The sequence below is a fragment of the Mobula birostris genome, chromosome 25 (assembly GCF_030028105.1).
Source record: "Mobula birostris isolate sMobBir1 chromosome 25, sMobBir1.hap1, whole genome shotgun sequence".
Taxonomy (NCBI): domain Eukaryota; kingdom Metazoa; phylum Chordata; class Chondrichthyes; order Myliobatiformes; family Myliobatidae; genus Mobula; species Mobula birostris.
Window position 1 is genome coordinate 52515621 of NC_092394.1, and position 17509 is coordinate 52533129.

General features: G+C 44.1%; 1 protein-coding gene across 3 annotated transcripts in view; it reads left to right on the forward strand.

Annotated features, from left to right (window-relative positions):
* zzef1 (zinc finger, ZZ-type with EF hand domain 1) overlaps positions 1-17509 on the forward strand; it is a 261590-nt gene that overhangs the window by 109931 nt on the left and 134150 nt on the right. For all 3 annotated transcript variants that reach the window (XM_072243417.1, XM_072243419.1, XM_072243418.1), the window contains exons 31-32: positions 6591-6710; positions 16734-16895. In XM_072243417.1, the coding sequence (XP_072099518.1) occupies positions 6591-6710; positions 16734-16895 (282 nt within the window). The remainder of the gene's footprint in view (positions 1-6590; positions 6711-16733; positions 16896-17509) is intronic.

The following is a 17509-nucleotide window of genomic DNA, read 5'->3' on the forward strand; positions in this document are numbered from 1 at the left end:
GGACAAATTACAATATTATGATAAATGATGTAGATGTCGTCTAGTCTCTGGTTATTCACCATGCCATTTCACACCTGGCCTATACACACTGCTCTGCATTCACATTATCTCTGCAGAACAGGGATTCCCAACCGTTTTTATGCCATGGACTCCTACTGTTAACCAAAGGGTCTGTGAACCCCAAGTCGGGAACTTCTGCTCTATAAATTTACTCCTCTAAATCCTGCTGACTATTGTGTAGTCTATAATATATTCCCACTAATGTGGTTCAAAGTTTAAAGTTCAAAGTTTAAGCACCCATACATGAAAAAATACAAATTGCACGAACGGTAAAAAGCCAGCCAATAGCACAGAATATCAGCATTGTACTAGGAATGCAGGAGAGTTTAGTTCAGTGCTGCTGGCTGACTGTAGGTCGCAGAGCCAGTTTTCACTGAAGCACCCAGTCCTCACCAATCGCCCCTGATCAAAAACTTTTTTTTTTAAAAAAGTAAGCAGAGTCCAGTAACACATTCAACATGAACCTCAACGTTCCCCCAAAACTAATCCACAGCCATGTGCCTTGCCAATCAATCCTTGCAGTGTGGAACCCAAGACTCCTGCCCTTTTCTCCAACAGCAGCGAGATAGCGGGAGAGGAAGACTTGTCAAGCACTGGCAGACGATACTGAACACACACCTGCCTTTTCTAGTCTTCATTGACTTCAGGCTTGCTGATCGTCTCAAATGGAGAGAAGCAATGGAGTTGATCATGGCCTTGCGCCGCATCTCCAGGCTGCACACTCTGCTCCCAGACTCAGCAAACTCCCTCAGAGACGGCAAAGTACTGGATTGCTCAATCGGCCCAAAAACACACTATCAAAGTGTAAATCACAGGTTCCAATTGTACACAGCTTAGTAGTAGAATCATATTTGAAAGAGTTAGTTTTGTGAATTGTCTGAAGGACGTCGCCATTGGATGCATTGTTTGCTGGCGCCATGTTGAGGTTTGGATGTGGTCATCCTTATTCCTCAGTTCCACTCATATAGCCTCCTTAGATGAGCCCTCCAGTCTGTGCTTTTTAAGCACTGCCATGACATTTTCCTTGACTGGTAATGCCACCCCTTCCCCTTTAATACCTCCTGCTCTACCTTGTCTCAAATAATGGAACCCCAGAACATTGAGCTGCCTGTCCTACCCCTCCTGCAACCAAGTATGACCCATGGCTACAATATCTTAATTCCAAGTGCTGATTCATGCTCTCATCTCATCTGCCTTACCTACAATACTCATGAAATAGACAGATTTCAGATCTACTTTTCCCACAACCACTCCACTAGCTGCCCTGGTGCTCTGATTCCCACCCCCCTGTAACTCTTATTTAAAATCCTTGGAGCAGCACTAGTAAACCTTCCCACAAGAATATCTTTCACCCTCCAGTTTAGGTGCAAACCATCCTGTTTGTACAGGTCCCACCTTCCCTGAAGAGAGCCCAGTGATAAAAAAAATCTGAAGCCCTCACTCCTTAGCCATGTGTTAAACTAGATTATCTTTTTATTTATAGCCTCATTTTAAACTATTATTTTCCTATTTCTAGCATGTGGCATGGGTCGCAATCCTGAGATCACTGCCATGGAGGTCTTGTCCTTTAATTTAGCACCTAACTCCCGGAACTCACTTTGCAGGACCACCTCATCCTTCCTGCCTATGTCATTAGTGCTGACATGACCACAACATCTGGTTGCTTACCCTCCTCCTTAAGAATGCAATGGACTTGATCCAGGATGTCTCTGACCCTGGAATCTGGGAGGCAACATACCATCGGGGAATCTTGTTCAGGTCCACAGAACCTCTTGTCTGTTCCCCTAACCAATGAATCACTACTGCTTACTATCACAGTCTCATTACTGCTTGCCTCTTCTCTCTCCTTACCTCCTGAGTCACAGAGTCAGATCTGGAGTTGATCTAGCTCCAGTTCTGGTCTGTAGGAAGCTGCAGCTGGATGAACTTGCAGGTGTAATCATCAGAGATGCTGGAGGTCTCCCTGTCTTCCCATAACCCGCAAGAGGAGCACTCCACTGCCCACTTGCTTGTTTTACTGCTCTAACTGTGTAATAAGAAAGCAAGAAAGAAACTTACCAGGCATTTACCGTAGCCTCTTGAGTCCGTCTCAGCTTGGCACTCTAATACCAGCTCATTTCAACAATGGTCAGTTAGTTTAAACCTGCTTTTGATTTTTTATTTGCCCTTTCTAAATTCCTAATAACCCAAAAGATCTCTTACTCTGCTGACAGTTATAAGATTTACAAACTTCTTTCTAGGCCCAGCTAATGCACTTTAGATTGTGGTAGTTTTTCATGACTGGGTAGCACTAAGGTGTTTCTTGTGAGAGATCTCTTGGCTTTAGCTATCTTTCATTTTCTCTTAATAGTATAGATCGCAGACTTCCCTGTATTGAGGCATTTTGAAGCAATACTGTGTTGCTGGCTGCACCCTTGTGTGTAGTTCCACATCAGCTAGTTTCGAGATTATTTTAAATATACATTATTATTGCTGATATCTTTATTAATAATCTTTACTGAGGAAGTTGAGGTGGTCTAATTTTCACAGGTAATTTGAAAATTTTTTTGAACATTGACAGCTAAGAGGAACACTTGATGGCTTTCTTGTGCACCTTGCTTGGTGTTATTACAAGGTGCTGGTATCTCGCTGAAACAGCTGTTTTCAGATGTGAGCTGTGAATGTTGTCAGGGACAGGAAGTCGTTGGAATTTTCTCCTTCCTATGAGCGGTTTGGGGTTGCTGAGGTCAGCAAGGAGCCTTTCCAACATAGGCTCCAGGCTGAACCTGGTGGCTCTGATTTATTTGGTTTGCTTATGTGCAGTTTTTTATTTCCAGCCAAATTAAATACACTGCACTGTTTTGCATTAAGGATGATTTTCTCCACCCTCCCCCCAACATAGCATCTTCACGTAAATGCTTGTGACAGCCGTTTATCTGGTGGAAATGTCATTTTCTGATAATATCAGATTGTTTTGATTTTGAATGTTCTCTGAAGTAAATGAAGTATCCTATTCCATGCTGTCCCATGGAATAGGACACAATGTGTGTGGGAGACTGCGGTTGGTTCTTAACGATGCTAGTCTTTCCCACAAGCTTTATTACAAACATATGATTAACAACCAAAATAAAAAGTTCCATCCACGAATTTTTATCCAGATGTACGGGTGGATATTTCCACCACCCCCTCCATTCCTGTATTAAATGGATAATGTATGATCATCAAAGGAGTGATGTGTATTTTTATATGAAAGCAATGCCTCAGGAGATTTGAAACTCGTCAGTATTATTTTAAGCGTTAAATAAATGGATGGGGTGAGTGAGAGTTTGAGGATGTTTCACATAAAGCCATTTTTGAAGACTGGCTTGAACAAAAACTGCTCAGATCATAAACATGTTAGTAAGATCATAAGTGCTTCTTTTCATGTATGGAAATTTGGAATTCAACATCCACAATAACATAGCCCAGTAAGATGGTGGAAGAACGTTACTGGCATTGCTCCATTTAACAAACAAAATCATTTGAATTTCTTTTATACAGAAATAGAAATGTTTAGATTCTCATATCTACTCAGGGCTGCAATACTTAATCAAAATGTAGTCATGATGATGTGCACAGTGTCATTTGGAACTGTTTCCACAGACAGCATTGCCATTACTAGTTAGTTTTCTTGTTTGAGAGTAATGTTAGTTTAGACACACACAACTTCGGATGTTGCCAGCTGTAACAATTTGCCTCCTGCAGCTGTGCACAGAATCATCACCTTAGATTATATCCACAAATGTCCAAATTAGATTTCAAACTAGAACCTTTACTGGACCAGTTTGACACATCATTATGATTCCAGTTTAATAATTCTTCCTGAAGACTTGCCCAAGTCATTAACTTGCCAATTGTAAGATAAAAAAAAATTCTGCAGGAATTATTTTAAATTATTCTTTGATCCACTTTACTTTGAAAATGAGTACCAATGATCAGATGTCTCTTCTAATTTGGATTTTAAATGTAAACGATCTCCAAAGTTTTATTTACTTTTCAATATAATCAAAGTAGTTTGATTTTCCACACTGGCCTATAAGTGGTGTTAAATTGTGTGTTTCAAAGGAGCTTTCTTTGCTGATAAACTGTTTCATCGTTTTTCTAAAAGCCAGTTGATACAGTGCCTTTAAAAAGTATTCAGCCTCCGTAACTATTTTCACATTTTACTGTTTCATTTTCTAAATTTTTAAATATGATTAGTAGCATTTTGAACTAACTTACAAAACATTGCCGCATCATGTCAAATCAAGAGAAAAATTCCAAAACTTGTCAACAGTTTATTAAAAATTAAAAAGGAAAATTGAGAGGCTGAAAAATATTCATCCCCTTTGTAATTGCCACGCTAACTTTCCCCGGGTGCAATATTATATATTACCTTACAAACTCACCTGATTTGTTCAGGTAGAAAATTGGAGGATCATCGGAATAAATACCCCCCCCCCCACCCCCGTAAAGTCCAACAGTATGGTAGATTTTCAATAGACCAACCAAAATGAAGACAAAAGAGCATTCAAGGCAAGTCAAGGAAATGACAGTAGAGAACAAAAATCTGGAGAAGGATAAAAGACCATCTCAAAACATTGAACATACCTTAGAGCTCAATGCATTCCATCGTGAAAAAGTGGAAAAAATATGAAACTGCAGCCACACTCCCTCAGTGAGGCCACCCTCTAAACTTAGGCACCAGAGAAGGATATTAATTGTAGGAAAAGTTACTGTGACACCATCAGTCACTTTGAGTGAGCTGTAGGAGTCAGTGGCTCCAACTGGATATGAAGTTCATGGCTCCACAGTCCCTAAGCATCTTGCACAAAAAAGGCATTTATGGAAGAGTGGCAAGGAAGAAGCCTTGGCTAAAAAAGCATATTCTTGCCCATAAAGACTTTGCAAGCTGTCACTTAGAAGATACTGTTAAGATGTGAAAGAAGGTCCTGTGGTCATTTGAAACTAAGGGGAACTTTTTAGCCTCAACACTAAGTGGTACCTGTGGTGTAAATCTAATACTGTCCATCAGCCACGTAACCCCATCCCTACTGTAAAGCATGATGGAGGTAGCATCATGCTTTAGGGATGCTTTTCAGCACAGAGCTGGGCAATCTGGTCAAGATTAGTGGGAAGATGAATGCTGCTAAATGCAGAGAGAGATCTTGGATTAAAAACATACTAGCCTTGCCAGAAAGCATAAACGAGGGAGGAAGTTTGTCTTTTGGCAGGACAATGACCCAAAGCACTCTGCCAAAGCAACCACGGAGTGGCTTCAAATGAAGAAAATTGATGTCCTTGAGTGGCCCAGACAGAGTCCTGACTTTAACCCGATCAAGCATCCTTGGTGAGACCTCAAGATTGCTGTCCACAGCCACTCCCCAACTAACCTGGCACAGCTTGAGAAATTTTGCAAGGAGAGATGAGCAAAGCTTGCTCTATAATGTTGTGCAAAGCTAATAGGAACTTACCAAAGAGACTACAGGCTGTAACAGCAGCAGGAGGTGGCTCAACTAAATACAGAGCAAAGTGGGAATGAACACTTTTGAACTGCTGACATTTCAGTTTTGAATTTTTAATTTTTCATGCTTTACAATTTTCTATTTTCTCAGCTCTATGAAAAAAGGAGCTTGCGATTCTTAAATAAAAATTCTTAGTTAATTTGATCAAAATCCCTGATTGCAATACTCAATTATGTGAACAAAGGGTTGGGGGACGAATACTTTTCTCAAAGCACTGTACTATGTTTGACCTTTGCAGAAGTAATTATAGTTTGCAAGCAGAGTTATCGTTTGGCTTCATGACTGCAGTATCCATGTTCCTGCTTTTTGAGTGGATGCACCTTTCTGTGTTATATAGAGTTACACACGCTGGCTATCTTGATCCTTATTCCAAGAAATGAGACTAGACCTTTTTCTAACCAATGAGGGAGCTTTCTGGCTCACTCCAATTTCTATCAACATTTTTGAATGTATGTTTGCAAGCAGCGTGGCAATTGTTGCTCTGGTGTTCGACATTCTCATCAGCCAAGGTTCTTGGTTTCACTGATATTGCCATTTTGTTTGGAGCCTTGCTTTTCGTTACCTTCTATTTAGCTCCATTTGCCTTTTCTGAGGGGATGAATTTTCTGCCATGATTGTAAAATATATAGTTAATCTGCTTCAAGTTTTACAAGGCACTCTTGGTCTCCAGTTGTGAGGTTCATAACTGGTGCAGGTTTTCAAAGTGGAATGAACTCATTTTCATCTGTCAGCTTTATTACAATACTAGATACAAAAGTTCCTTTGGTATTTTCATGTGAAGTTTTCCATGGTAAATCTACTTAGTGTTTTACACTGCTAAAGTCTGCTTTGTTGTGGTACTTCAGAATGTAAAGTTACAGGCCAATGAAAGATGAAGGCGAGGACTTTTGGTCCTTGCTCAAGTGATGGTTCATGTGGTTATGATTTTTTTTTAGGATATCTGCTTTATTAATCATTGCTACTGTCAAATATGACACCCAAAATCTAGTTCTAGCTTTGTGTTTCCAGCTATCGTCAGCAATTGGAGGGCTGTGGAAAGGACGTATGGAGTGTACTCCGCCAGAGTTACTACGATCTTCTGTTGCTTCTTGTAAATGCTGTTCGCCAGTTTAACACTGAGAAAGATTGGTAGGTATTTACTTGGATTCTTCTGTTTTATTTTGGGTTAAAATGCAAGAAAATGTGTAATGACACCAACCTTTACCTCAAGTTCAGTAAAACAAATGAACTGGTCAATGACTTCAGGAGGGGTCTTGTCTACATCATTGGTGTTGAGGTTGAGAGGTTTAGAGCTTTTAAGTTCCTAGGTGTTCACATAACCAATAGCCTTTCCTGGTCCAACCTTGTAGATACCTTGGTCAAGAAAGGTAACAATTGCCTCTACTTCCTCAGGAGGCTAAAGAAATTTGTCATGTTCATGTCAACCCTTACCCATTTTTGTCAATGCACCACATGAAGTAGCTTCTGTGGATGCATAATAGCTTGGAATGGCAACATGACTGTAAGAAACTGTAGGGAGTTGTGGACACAACTTAACACATCACAGAAACCAACTTTCCCTCCAGAGACTTTGTACTTCTGGCACCTCAGTAATGAGTCAATGTAATCAGAGACCCCATCCATCCCAACATTCTTCCTTCTCCCCTCCATTTGGCAGAGGCTAAAAAGTGTGAAAGTACATATCTCCAGGGTCAAAGACAGCTTCTATCCTGCTGTTAAAAGACTATTAAAATGCCATCCCTTTTTTCAATTCCTCCATCTCTGCTGCATCTGCTCTCAGGATGAGGCTTTTCATTCTACAATGAAGGAGATGTCCTCCTTTTTCAAAGAAAGGGGCTTCCCTTCCTCAATTTATCAACGCTGCCCTGCATTTCACACATATCTGCTCTTACCCCATCCTTCTGCCACCCTACCAGGGATAAGGTTCCTCTTGCCCTCTCCTACCACCCCACCAGCCTCCACATCCAGCACACAGTTGCTCCCTCCGCCAAAACAAGTGTGATCTCCCAGTGGCCACCCATTTTAATTCCACTTGCCATTCCCATCCCAATTATGTCCATCCATGGCTTCCTCCACTGTCGTGATGAGGCCACACTGAGGTTGGAGGAATAACACCTTGTATTCCGTTTGGGTAGCTTCCAACCTGATGGCATGAACATCAATTTCTCAAACTTCCAGTAATGCCCCCCCCCCACCAGCATTCCCATCCCCTTTTCTCTCTCTCACCTTATCTCCTTGCCAGCCCATCACCCCCCTCTGGTGCCCCCAACCCCACTTTTCTTTCTTCCATGGCCTTCTGTCTCTTTCACCAATCAACTTCCCAGCTCTGCCAGCCTGCCTCAGGAACTGTTGATTCAATTGTATTCAGGAATAATCCAGTCTGTTCTCTGTTCATCCATCACTGTCTGGTTTGGATCAGCTACCAAACAAGACAAGAATAGACTCCAAAGAACCGTCAGGGCTGCGGAAAGGATTATTGGTGTGAAGCTGCCCTCGATCCAGGACTTGTATGCATCTAGAGTCAGGAGGCGAGCAGGCAGCAACATTGTAGACCCATCACACCCTGGACATCACCTGTTCCAACTCCTTCCTTCTGGTAGGCGCTTTAGATCACTGTATGCCAGGACAAATAGGTACAAGAACAGTTTCTTTCCATATGCCATCAGTCTTATGAACACTTGAATTTTAGTCTATAAACCAAGTCCGCCTGTGCATACATAGGTATACCTCATTGTATATAGTTCACGATTATTTGCACTATTGTTTTGTTTGCTTTTTGATTCTGTACAGCGAGAGCTCAGGGAAACTGGCATCAAATTCCCTGTATGTGTCCACATACTTGGCGATAATAAAGGATTCTGATTCTGATTCGGTACTTCATCCCTCCCTCTCCCGGTTTCACCTACCACCTGGAGTTTCTATCCCCCCAACTTTTAAACCTATTCCTCAGCTTCTGTTTCTCCAGCCCTACTAAAGGGTGTCAGCCTGAAACGTTGACTTTACCTTTTTTCCATAGATGCTGCCTGGCCTGCTGAGTTCCTCCAGCATTTTGTGTGTGTTGCTTCGATTTCCAGCATCTGCAGATTTTCTCTTGTTTGTAAATATTTCCCTGGTATGATGAGATGAACTGTCGACCTCACAATCTACCCTGTTATGACCTTGCAGCTTATTGTTTACTATAGCTGTAGCTGGTGCATTGTTATTGTTCACTCCGGAATGATCTGATCTGTAGCAACAGTATGTAAGACCAGCTTTTCATTCCATTTCCAATGCAAGAAAATCGAAGCAGAGGAATCTGTTTTAGATTTTTGACCCTCGTGTTACGTGTTCATGAGAAGTTCTGCTTTTTTTTATCGTTGCCATCCAGTACTGTTCATTGAATATATTTTAATGATACTGAGTCCACTATCAACAAGCTCCAAATTTACGATTTTAAGCCCAATCCAATTTATGTATCTACAAGTACCTTAATTTTAGGGAGAATATACTGTATTAATGTACACCAAGGACAAGTTTACTGCCTCATTTCCAGGGTGAGGTCTAGCTGTCAATTGCTATTTGAGTGGGCCCCCTCTCTATCGTGGACATAGTTCCAGCTAATGTTGTGCTTTAAACACAGTTCATTTTATTTTTAATTAATTACAACAATTACACAATTAATTTAGATGAGTAATTCTTTGTATAGATTAAAAACACCTGGAAGATTTCTAAATTCAGAAAAATTTCTAAATTACAAAAGATTTTTAAGCTACAAAGTATTTCCAAACATAGGTGCAATTCTTAGGAACTAAAAAAGCATACCAATGAGTCATCCATTGCAGAAACTGAAGGCTGAAGAATGAATTCTAGATTTTCTTTCTGTTATCCCAACTTTCTGTCATTCCTAACTATCCTGAATGCTTCCCAACATTGATACTGTTTTGCTGTTAGTTGACTGCAGGTGATGTTTTTCAGTCACATTTGTTAGGCTAAGTGAATGCAATGTTTAGTTAGGCCAACATGAGCTCCATTGTTTCTCTTGTTTAAATCATGGGCCAAATAATATCTCATTGCTCCCTTGTTTATGACAGGAGGCTGAGCAAGAAATATTGATTGGAGTTTATCAAAGAAAATCTCTTTGACCTTGGAAAGATGATGATGCTATACCAGAAAGCTAAGATTGGCAATAAGTCCTATGAGCTCTTAAAAAGTGTTTCTCCTTCATAATTTAAGAATCAAGAGCAAGATTAGGCCATCTGGTCTCTTCCATCTAAGTGTAGGTTTTCACAAATGAAATGGGGTGTTTGAAGTTTAAGAAAGCCGTAACAACAAATTTATGGAACTCCAAAACCTGAACACAGAGTGTAATTACCTCATCACATCAGACCAGCCTCTTAAAGTTGTTAAACCTGATGTTGGAGGTTGTGAATTCTGCATGTTTCCACCGGTTACGTTACCTACACAGGCATTGTGAGCTTGTCTGGAGCTCAGACAAGCCTCCCGGCTCGGGTCCTAAGTTAGATGGGTGGAGGGACAGTAGGTGCATGGTAGCAGAATCCTCCACATCTTGGTGGGCCGGATCTGCTGAGATACATTCAGGTTTACCCCTTCTATCTATGATAAAAAATCTTTTCTCTCCGTTCCAAGACACGGAATGGGCCATTGTAACATGGCAGTTGAAAACAAATAAGGTAAAATGTAGGTTAACAGGAACCCAAGGATGCTGTACTGCATGATAGGAGATAGGAACAGGTGTAAAGGAACTAAATTTACTGAAGAGGGTGGAATGCTGTTGTGAGGCCAACCTGGCTTTCTGGTGTCAGGAATAAAATCACCCGGCACTCTTAGCAGCTGCACATATACCAATTTAATCTGGATGATCGCAGATCCTCTTTTGGAGCTGTTCTGAGCCCCAGCAGGACCCATGGGAGATGATCATGCCAATACACATAGAAACATTGAACACCTACGGCACAATACAGGCCCTTTGGCCAACAAAGCTGTGTGAACATGCCCTTACCTTAGAACTACCTAGACTTACCCATAGCCCTCTAATTTTCTAAGCTCCATGTACCTATCCAGGAGCCTCTTAAAGGACCCTATTGTTTCTGCCTCCACCATCGCCGCTGGCAGCCCATTCCACGCACTCACCACTGTCTGTGTAAAAAAAAAACTTACCCCTGACATCTCCTCTGTACCTACTTCCAAGTATGCCCTCTCATGCTAGCCATTTCAGCCCTGGGAAAAAACCTCTGACTATCCACACAATCAATGCAAATCATCATGTTATACACCTCTATCAGTTCACCTCTCATCCTCTGTCGCTCCAAGGAGAAAAGACTGAGTTCACTCAACCTATTCTCATAAGGCATGCTCCCCAATCCAGGCAACATCCTTGTAAATCTCCTCTGCACGCTTGCTATGGCTTCCACATCCTTCCTGTAGTGAGGCAACCAGAATTGAGCACAGTAGTCCAAATGGGGTCTGACCAGGGTCCCATACAGCTGCAACATTACCTTTCGGCTCTTAAACTCGATACCACGATTGATGAAGGCCAATGTACTGTATGCCTTCTTAACCACAGAGTCAACCTGTGCAGCAGCTTTGAGTGTCCTATGGTCTCAGGCCCCAACATCCCTCTGATCCTCCATGCTGCCAAGAGTCTTACCATTAATGCTATATTCTGCCATCATATTTGTCCTACCAAAATGAACCACTTTACACTTATCTGGGTTGAATTCCATCTGCCACTTCTCAGCCCAAATTTGCATTCTGTCAGTGTCCCGCTGTAACCTCTGACAGCCCTCCACACTATCCACAACACTCCCAACCTTTGTGTCATCAGCAAATTTACTAACCCATCCCTCCACTTCCTCATCCAGGTCATTTATAAAAATCACGAAAAGTAGGGGGTCCCAGAACAGATCCCTGAGGCACACCACTGGTCACTGGCCTCCATGCAAAATATAACCTGCCTACAACCACTCTTTGCCTTCTGTGGGCAAGCCAGTTCTGGATCCACAAAGCAATGTCCCTTGGATCCCATGCCTCCTTACTTTCTCAATAAGCCTTGCATGGGGTACCTTATCAAATGCCTTGCTGAAATCCATATACACTACATCTACGGCTCGACCTTCATCAATGTGTTTAGTCACATCTGTCAAGGAAGCCATCAGAGTAGTCCTTAAGGAACCTACTGGCATAGGCCGTTGGACTGTCGGTGATACGCCATGGTGTGATGTAGCTTAACGCCAAGGTTCTGGGCCATAGCAGCCCAGAGGACACCAAACCGAGCCACACAGGTGCTGATGAACACCCGAGCCAAGTCTGCGTTCGTCGCGAATGCTAGAGGGATGATCTCTGACCACCTGGTGGTACGGTCCACATTAACAGTCAAACTGTTACTTGGGACCTCAGGAGGTGCCAATGACAGTTAATTTTTGCCCGCTGGCACTCCACACAAGCTGCAGTCCAATCAAGCATGTCCTTTCTAAGGCCCTGTCACAAAAACTTTGGTGCAGCCAGTTTCTGTGAGGCCTTCCAGTCTGCGAAACGCCACGTACGGAGTCAAAAATAGTCCGCCTCCAGTTTGCAGGCACGATGGGGTGAGGGCGACAGGATGAGACATCCCACAGCAGCGAAACTCCATCTCATGTTAGGCAAAGATCGCAGGATCCCAGGTACTCACATTTTATTGACTCTGCCTCTCGCCGCTTCTCCCGTCAAGCTCTGAAGGCGACTCTCTCCGCCATGATGAGGTACTTGGTGTCCCTATCCCAGACCCTTCCACACCTTCGGGACACTTTCTTCGCCGTCTGTAATGGTCCTACCCGTTATTTCATCCTCCGTCGGATTCACGCCTGCAATTGCCGTTTTGTTGACTTTGTCATGTTAGGCAAAGATCGCAAGATCCTACATCTACGGACTCCAGAGCCTGCTGGCCCTGAAACTAGCAGGCATGAACTTCAGATTGCGGCTCCTGCCACTGATCTCACCGGCTCCAACACCTCAGGGCATATTCAAAACCCGAACTCCAGCAACGACCATGGACACCTTCACAGCAATTGCACAACCACCAACTGCGACACCAGCCTTGAACTCCAGGCCGGGTCTTTATGTGCTGCTATTGTGACTCCCGTCTCCCCTTCTCCCACCACCACTCTGCAACCCTGTCTCCCTCAGATCCCACCGTCAACTCCTGGGCCCTCAGAGGCTCCATCTTCCTCTCACCCCAACCCTCCCCTCTCCATTGACACCCCCAGCCTCCCCCCTCCCCCCTCTGATCCCAGCTCTCATCCATGCCGGGTCTTTACCATCCCCTCCGACCTTCAACTGTCTGAGGCAGAGCGCTGTCCTCAGTAAGGGCCTCACCTTTGTCCCCCTTCGCCCACACCTCAGCGAGTTCCGTGTTCGCCATGATGCGGAACTTTTCTTCCGCCGTCTCCGTCTCCGAGCCTACTTCTTCGGCAAGGACTCTTCCACCCCCACCGATGACCCCTCCTCCCGTCTTCAACCCTCCTCTTCTTCATGGACACCCCGCTCTGGTCTTCTGCCTGCTCTGGATCTCTTTATCGCTAACTGCCGACGGGACATCAACCGTCTCGACCTCACCGCACCTTGTCCCCATTCCAAACTCACTCCTTCGGAACGCTGTGCTCTCCACTCCCTCCGCACTAATCCTAACCTTATTATTAAACCCGCCGATAAGGGGAGTGCTGTTGTAGTCTGGCGTACTGACCTCTACCTTGCCGAGGCACAGCGACAACTGGCAGATACCTCCTCTTATTTACCCCTCGATCGTGACCCCACTAAGGAGCACCAGGCCATTGTCTCCCACACCATCACCGACTTTATCCACTCAGGGGATCTCCCATCCACTGCTACCAACCTTATAGTTCCCACACCTCGCACTTCCCATTTCTACCTCCTACCCAAGATCCACAAACCTGCCTGTCCTGGCCGACCTATTGTCTCGGCTTGCTCCTGCCCCACCGAACTCATTTCTGCATACCTCGACATGGTTTTATCCCCCCTTGTTCAATCCCTTCCGACCTATGTTCGTGACACTTCTCACACTCTTAAACTTTTCGATGATTTTAAGTTCCCTGGCCCCACCGCTTTATTTTCACCATGGATGTCCAGTCCCTATATACTTCCATCCCCCATCAGGAAGGTCTCAAAGCTCTCCGCTTCTTTTTGGATTCCAGACCTAATCAGTTCCCCTCTACCACCACTCTGCTCCGTCTAGCGGAATTAGTCCTTACTCTTAATAATTTCTCCTTTGGCTCCTCCCACTTCCTCCAAACTAAAAGTGTAGCTATGGGCACCCGTATAAGTCCTAGCTATGCCTGCCTTTTTGTTGGCTTTGTGGAACAATCTATGTTCCGTGCCTATTCTGGTATCTGCCCCCCACTTTTCCTTTGCTACATCGACGACTGCATTGGCACTGCTTCCTGCACGCATGCAGAGCTCGTTGACTTTATTAACTTTGCCTCCAACTTCACCCTGCCCTCAAGTTTACCTGATCCATTTCCGACACCTCCCTCCCCTTTCTAGATCTTACTGTCTCTGTCTCTGGAGACGGCTTATCCACTGATGTCTACTATAAGCCTACTGACTCTCACAGCTATCTGGACTATTCCTCTTCTCACCCTGTCTCTTGCAAAAACGCCATCCCCTTCTCGCAATTCCTCCGTCTCCACCGCATCTGCTCTCAGGATGAGGCTTTTCATTCTAGGACGAGGGAGATGTCTTCCTTTTTTAAAGAAAGGGGCTTCCCTTCCTCCACTATCAACTCTGCTCTTAAACTCATCTCCCCCATTTCACATACATCTGCTCTCACTCCATCCTCCCGCCACCCCACTAGGAATAGAGTTCCCCTGGTCCTCACCTACCACCCTACCAGCCTCCGGGTCCAACATATTATTCTCCATAACTTCCACCACCTCCAACTGGATCCCACCACTAAGCACATCTTTCCCTCCCCCCATCTCTCTGCATTCCGCAGGGATCGCTCCCTACGCAACTCACTTGTCCATTCGTCCCCCCCATCCCTCCCCACTGATCTCCCTCCTGGCACTTACCCGTGTAAGCGGAACAAGTGCTACACATGCCCTTACATTTCCTCCCTTACCACCATTCAGGGCCCCAAACAGTCCTTCCAGGTGAGGCAACACTTCACCTGTGAGTCGGCTGGGGTGATATACTGCGTCCGGTGCTCCCGATGTGGCCTTTTATATATTGGCGAGACCCAACGCAGACTGGGAGACCACTTTGCTGAACATCTACGCTCTGTCCGCCAGAGAAAGCAGGATCTCCCAGTGGCCACACATTTTAATTCCACATCCCATTCCCATTCTGACATGTCTATCCACGGCCTCCTCTACTGTAAAGATGAAGCCACACTCAGGTTGGAGGAACAACACCTTATATTCCGTCTGGGTAGCCTCCAATCTGATGGCATGAACGTCGACTTCTCTAACTTCCGCTAATGCCCCACCTCCCCCTCGTACCCCATCTGTTACTTATTTTTATACACACATTCTTTCTCTCACTCTCCTTTTTCTCCCTCTGTCCCTCTGAATATAGCCCTTGCCCATCCTCTGGGTGCCCCCCCCACTGTCTTTCTTCCCGGACCTCCTGTCCCATGATCCTCTCGTATCCCTTTTGCCAATCACCTGTCCAGCTCTTGGCTCCATCCCTCCCCCTCCCATCTTCTCCTATCATTTTGGATCTCCCCCTCCCCCTCCAACTTTCAAATCCCTTACTCACTCTTCCTTCAGTTAGTCCTGACGAAGGGTCTCGGCCTGAAACGTCGACTGCACCTCTTCCTAGAGATGCTGCCTGGCCTGCTGAGTTCACCAGCAACTTTGATGTGTGTTGCTTGAACTTCCAGCATCTGCAGAATTCCTGTTGGTTGCAGTGGAACTCCAGTTTCCCCGAACTTAATGTCAGCCAACTGCAGGCTTGTGACTGCTGTTTGGTAAGCCAGGATGTCTGGGTCAGTAGCTTGGTCAGATGCCATTCTGGAATAGTCAATCCCTATGTGGTACTTGACCCCATTTTTTGTGATCGTAGTGAATATGGGCTTGGTGATGTTTGGAAATTCACCCAGCAGTCGAATAAACTTGCATGCAGTGACGCGTGTGCTTGGACAGAGTCATTGTGGGTTCCTGTGTGACATGGGTGCTCAACAGAGTGTACTGCCAGCATGAGAAGGTGAAGTTACCCACGTGCCTTCACCTATCACCTTCCAGCTAGCCTCTTTCCCCTCCTCACACTTTTTAAAATTCAGGCATCTTGTCCCTTCCCCCTCAGCCCTGAAGAAGAGTCTCAGTCTGAAATGTTGACTGGTTAATCTTTTTCATAGATACAGCCTGACCTGCTGAGTTCCCCCAGCATTTTGTATGTGTTGAAGTAGAACACTACCAATATTAATACGGCACTAGAAAGCTGTGAACTAGTCTCAAATAGTTATCTGCGATGGAATTCATCCAGTATATGCTGCTATGTTTTTTGATTGATGTAAATGAAATTGTTACATTCTTCAAATTTTTATTTTCATTGTAATATTTAAGGTGATTGTAAATGCCTTTAAATTCTTCATAGCTCCCAACTTGAAGTAGTGAACCAGTTTCACTTTGACTCCTGGCTGTTTTTCTTGCCTCCAAGCCTGTATACTTGAAACTGTAGTGAGCAAAACAGTTCTGAATTGTCTTACTGCTAATTTCTCGCCAACTATTGGTGGCAAAAATCCCTGCTTTTGAACACAAACACACACAAACGATGCAATTTAAAAACTTCACTCTAAGTATGGTGTGGTGTCCAACAGCCACAAAAGTGCACGTGACTGACACTAGTTAGAAACTGTTTGGCAACAATCATCTGTCCCAATTAAGTGGCATAGTGTCCCAAATAAATGAAAGAATTCCCAGCTATTTTCTGGATTAGTTTTTGTTCTTTAAGAATTGTCCTAAGTAAGCGACTGCCCCGATTAATTGTGCCCCAATTAACTGGAATCCACTGAATATGGGATGCAATTTTAGCTTGTATAATGTCCAGCACAAAATTCAACCAATTCATTGTTTTTGCTGTTCCTACAGTGCCAAAGTTCACTATATTGTTTATAGAACGTTTTTCCCTTCTTCACATTGTGTTTCCCTTCTATTTTAGGTCCCTACTCCCAGCACTATCCTGCATTCAGACCTGCCTACTGCACTTGCTTGATATGGGTTGGGAACCTATGGACTTATCCTTTTTCAATGACATCAAGCTACCTGATCTCCTATTGACAATGTCACAGGAAAACATCAGTATTCATGACAGCACAATACAGTGAGTATAAACTATAATATTGCAACACTTTTGAATTACTCAAAATAACATGGTGTTCAGAGTTCATAGTTGATGTGGTGTGAGTGACACTGTGCAAATATCTAACGTATTTACATAGAAATCTACTGCACGTTACAGGCCCATTGGCCCACAATGGAACCTACTCTAGAAGCTGCCTAGAATTTTCCTACCGTATAGCCCTCTATTTTTCTAAGCTCCATGTACCTGTCCAAGAGTCTCTTAAAAGACCCTATTGTATCTGTCTCCATCACCTTCGCTGGCAGTGCATTCCAGACACCCACCACACTCTGTGCGAGAAACTTACCCCTGACACCCCCTTGTACCTACTTCTAAACACCTTAAAAGGGTGCCCCCTTGTGTTAGCTATTTCAGCCCTGGGGAAAAGACTCTGGATATCCACACGATCAATGCCTCTCACCTTATACACCTCTATCAGGTCACCTGTCATTCTCTGTTGCTCCAAGGAGAAAAGGCCAAGTTCACTCAACCTATTCTCATAAGGCATGCTCCCCAATCCAGGCAACATCCTTGTAAATCTCCCCTTCACCCTTTCTATGGTTTCCATATCCTTCATGTAATGTGGTGACCAGAAC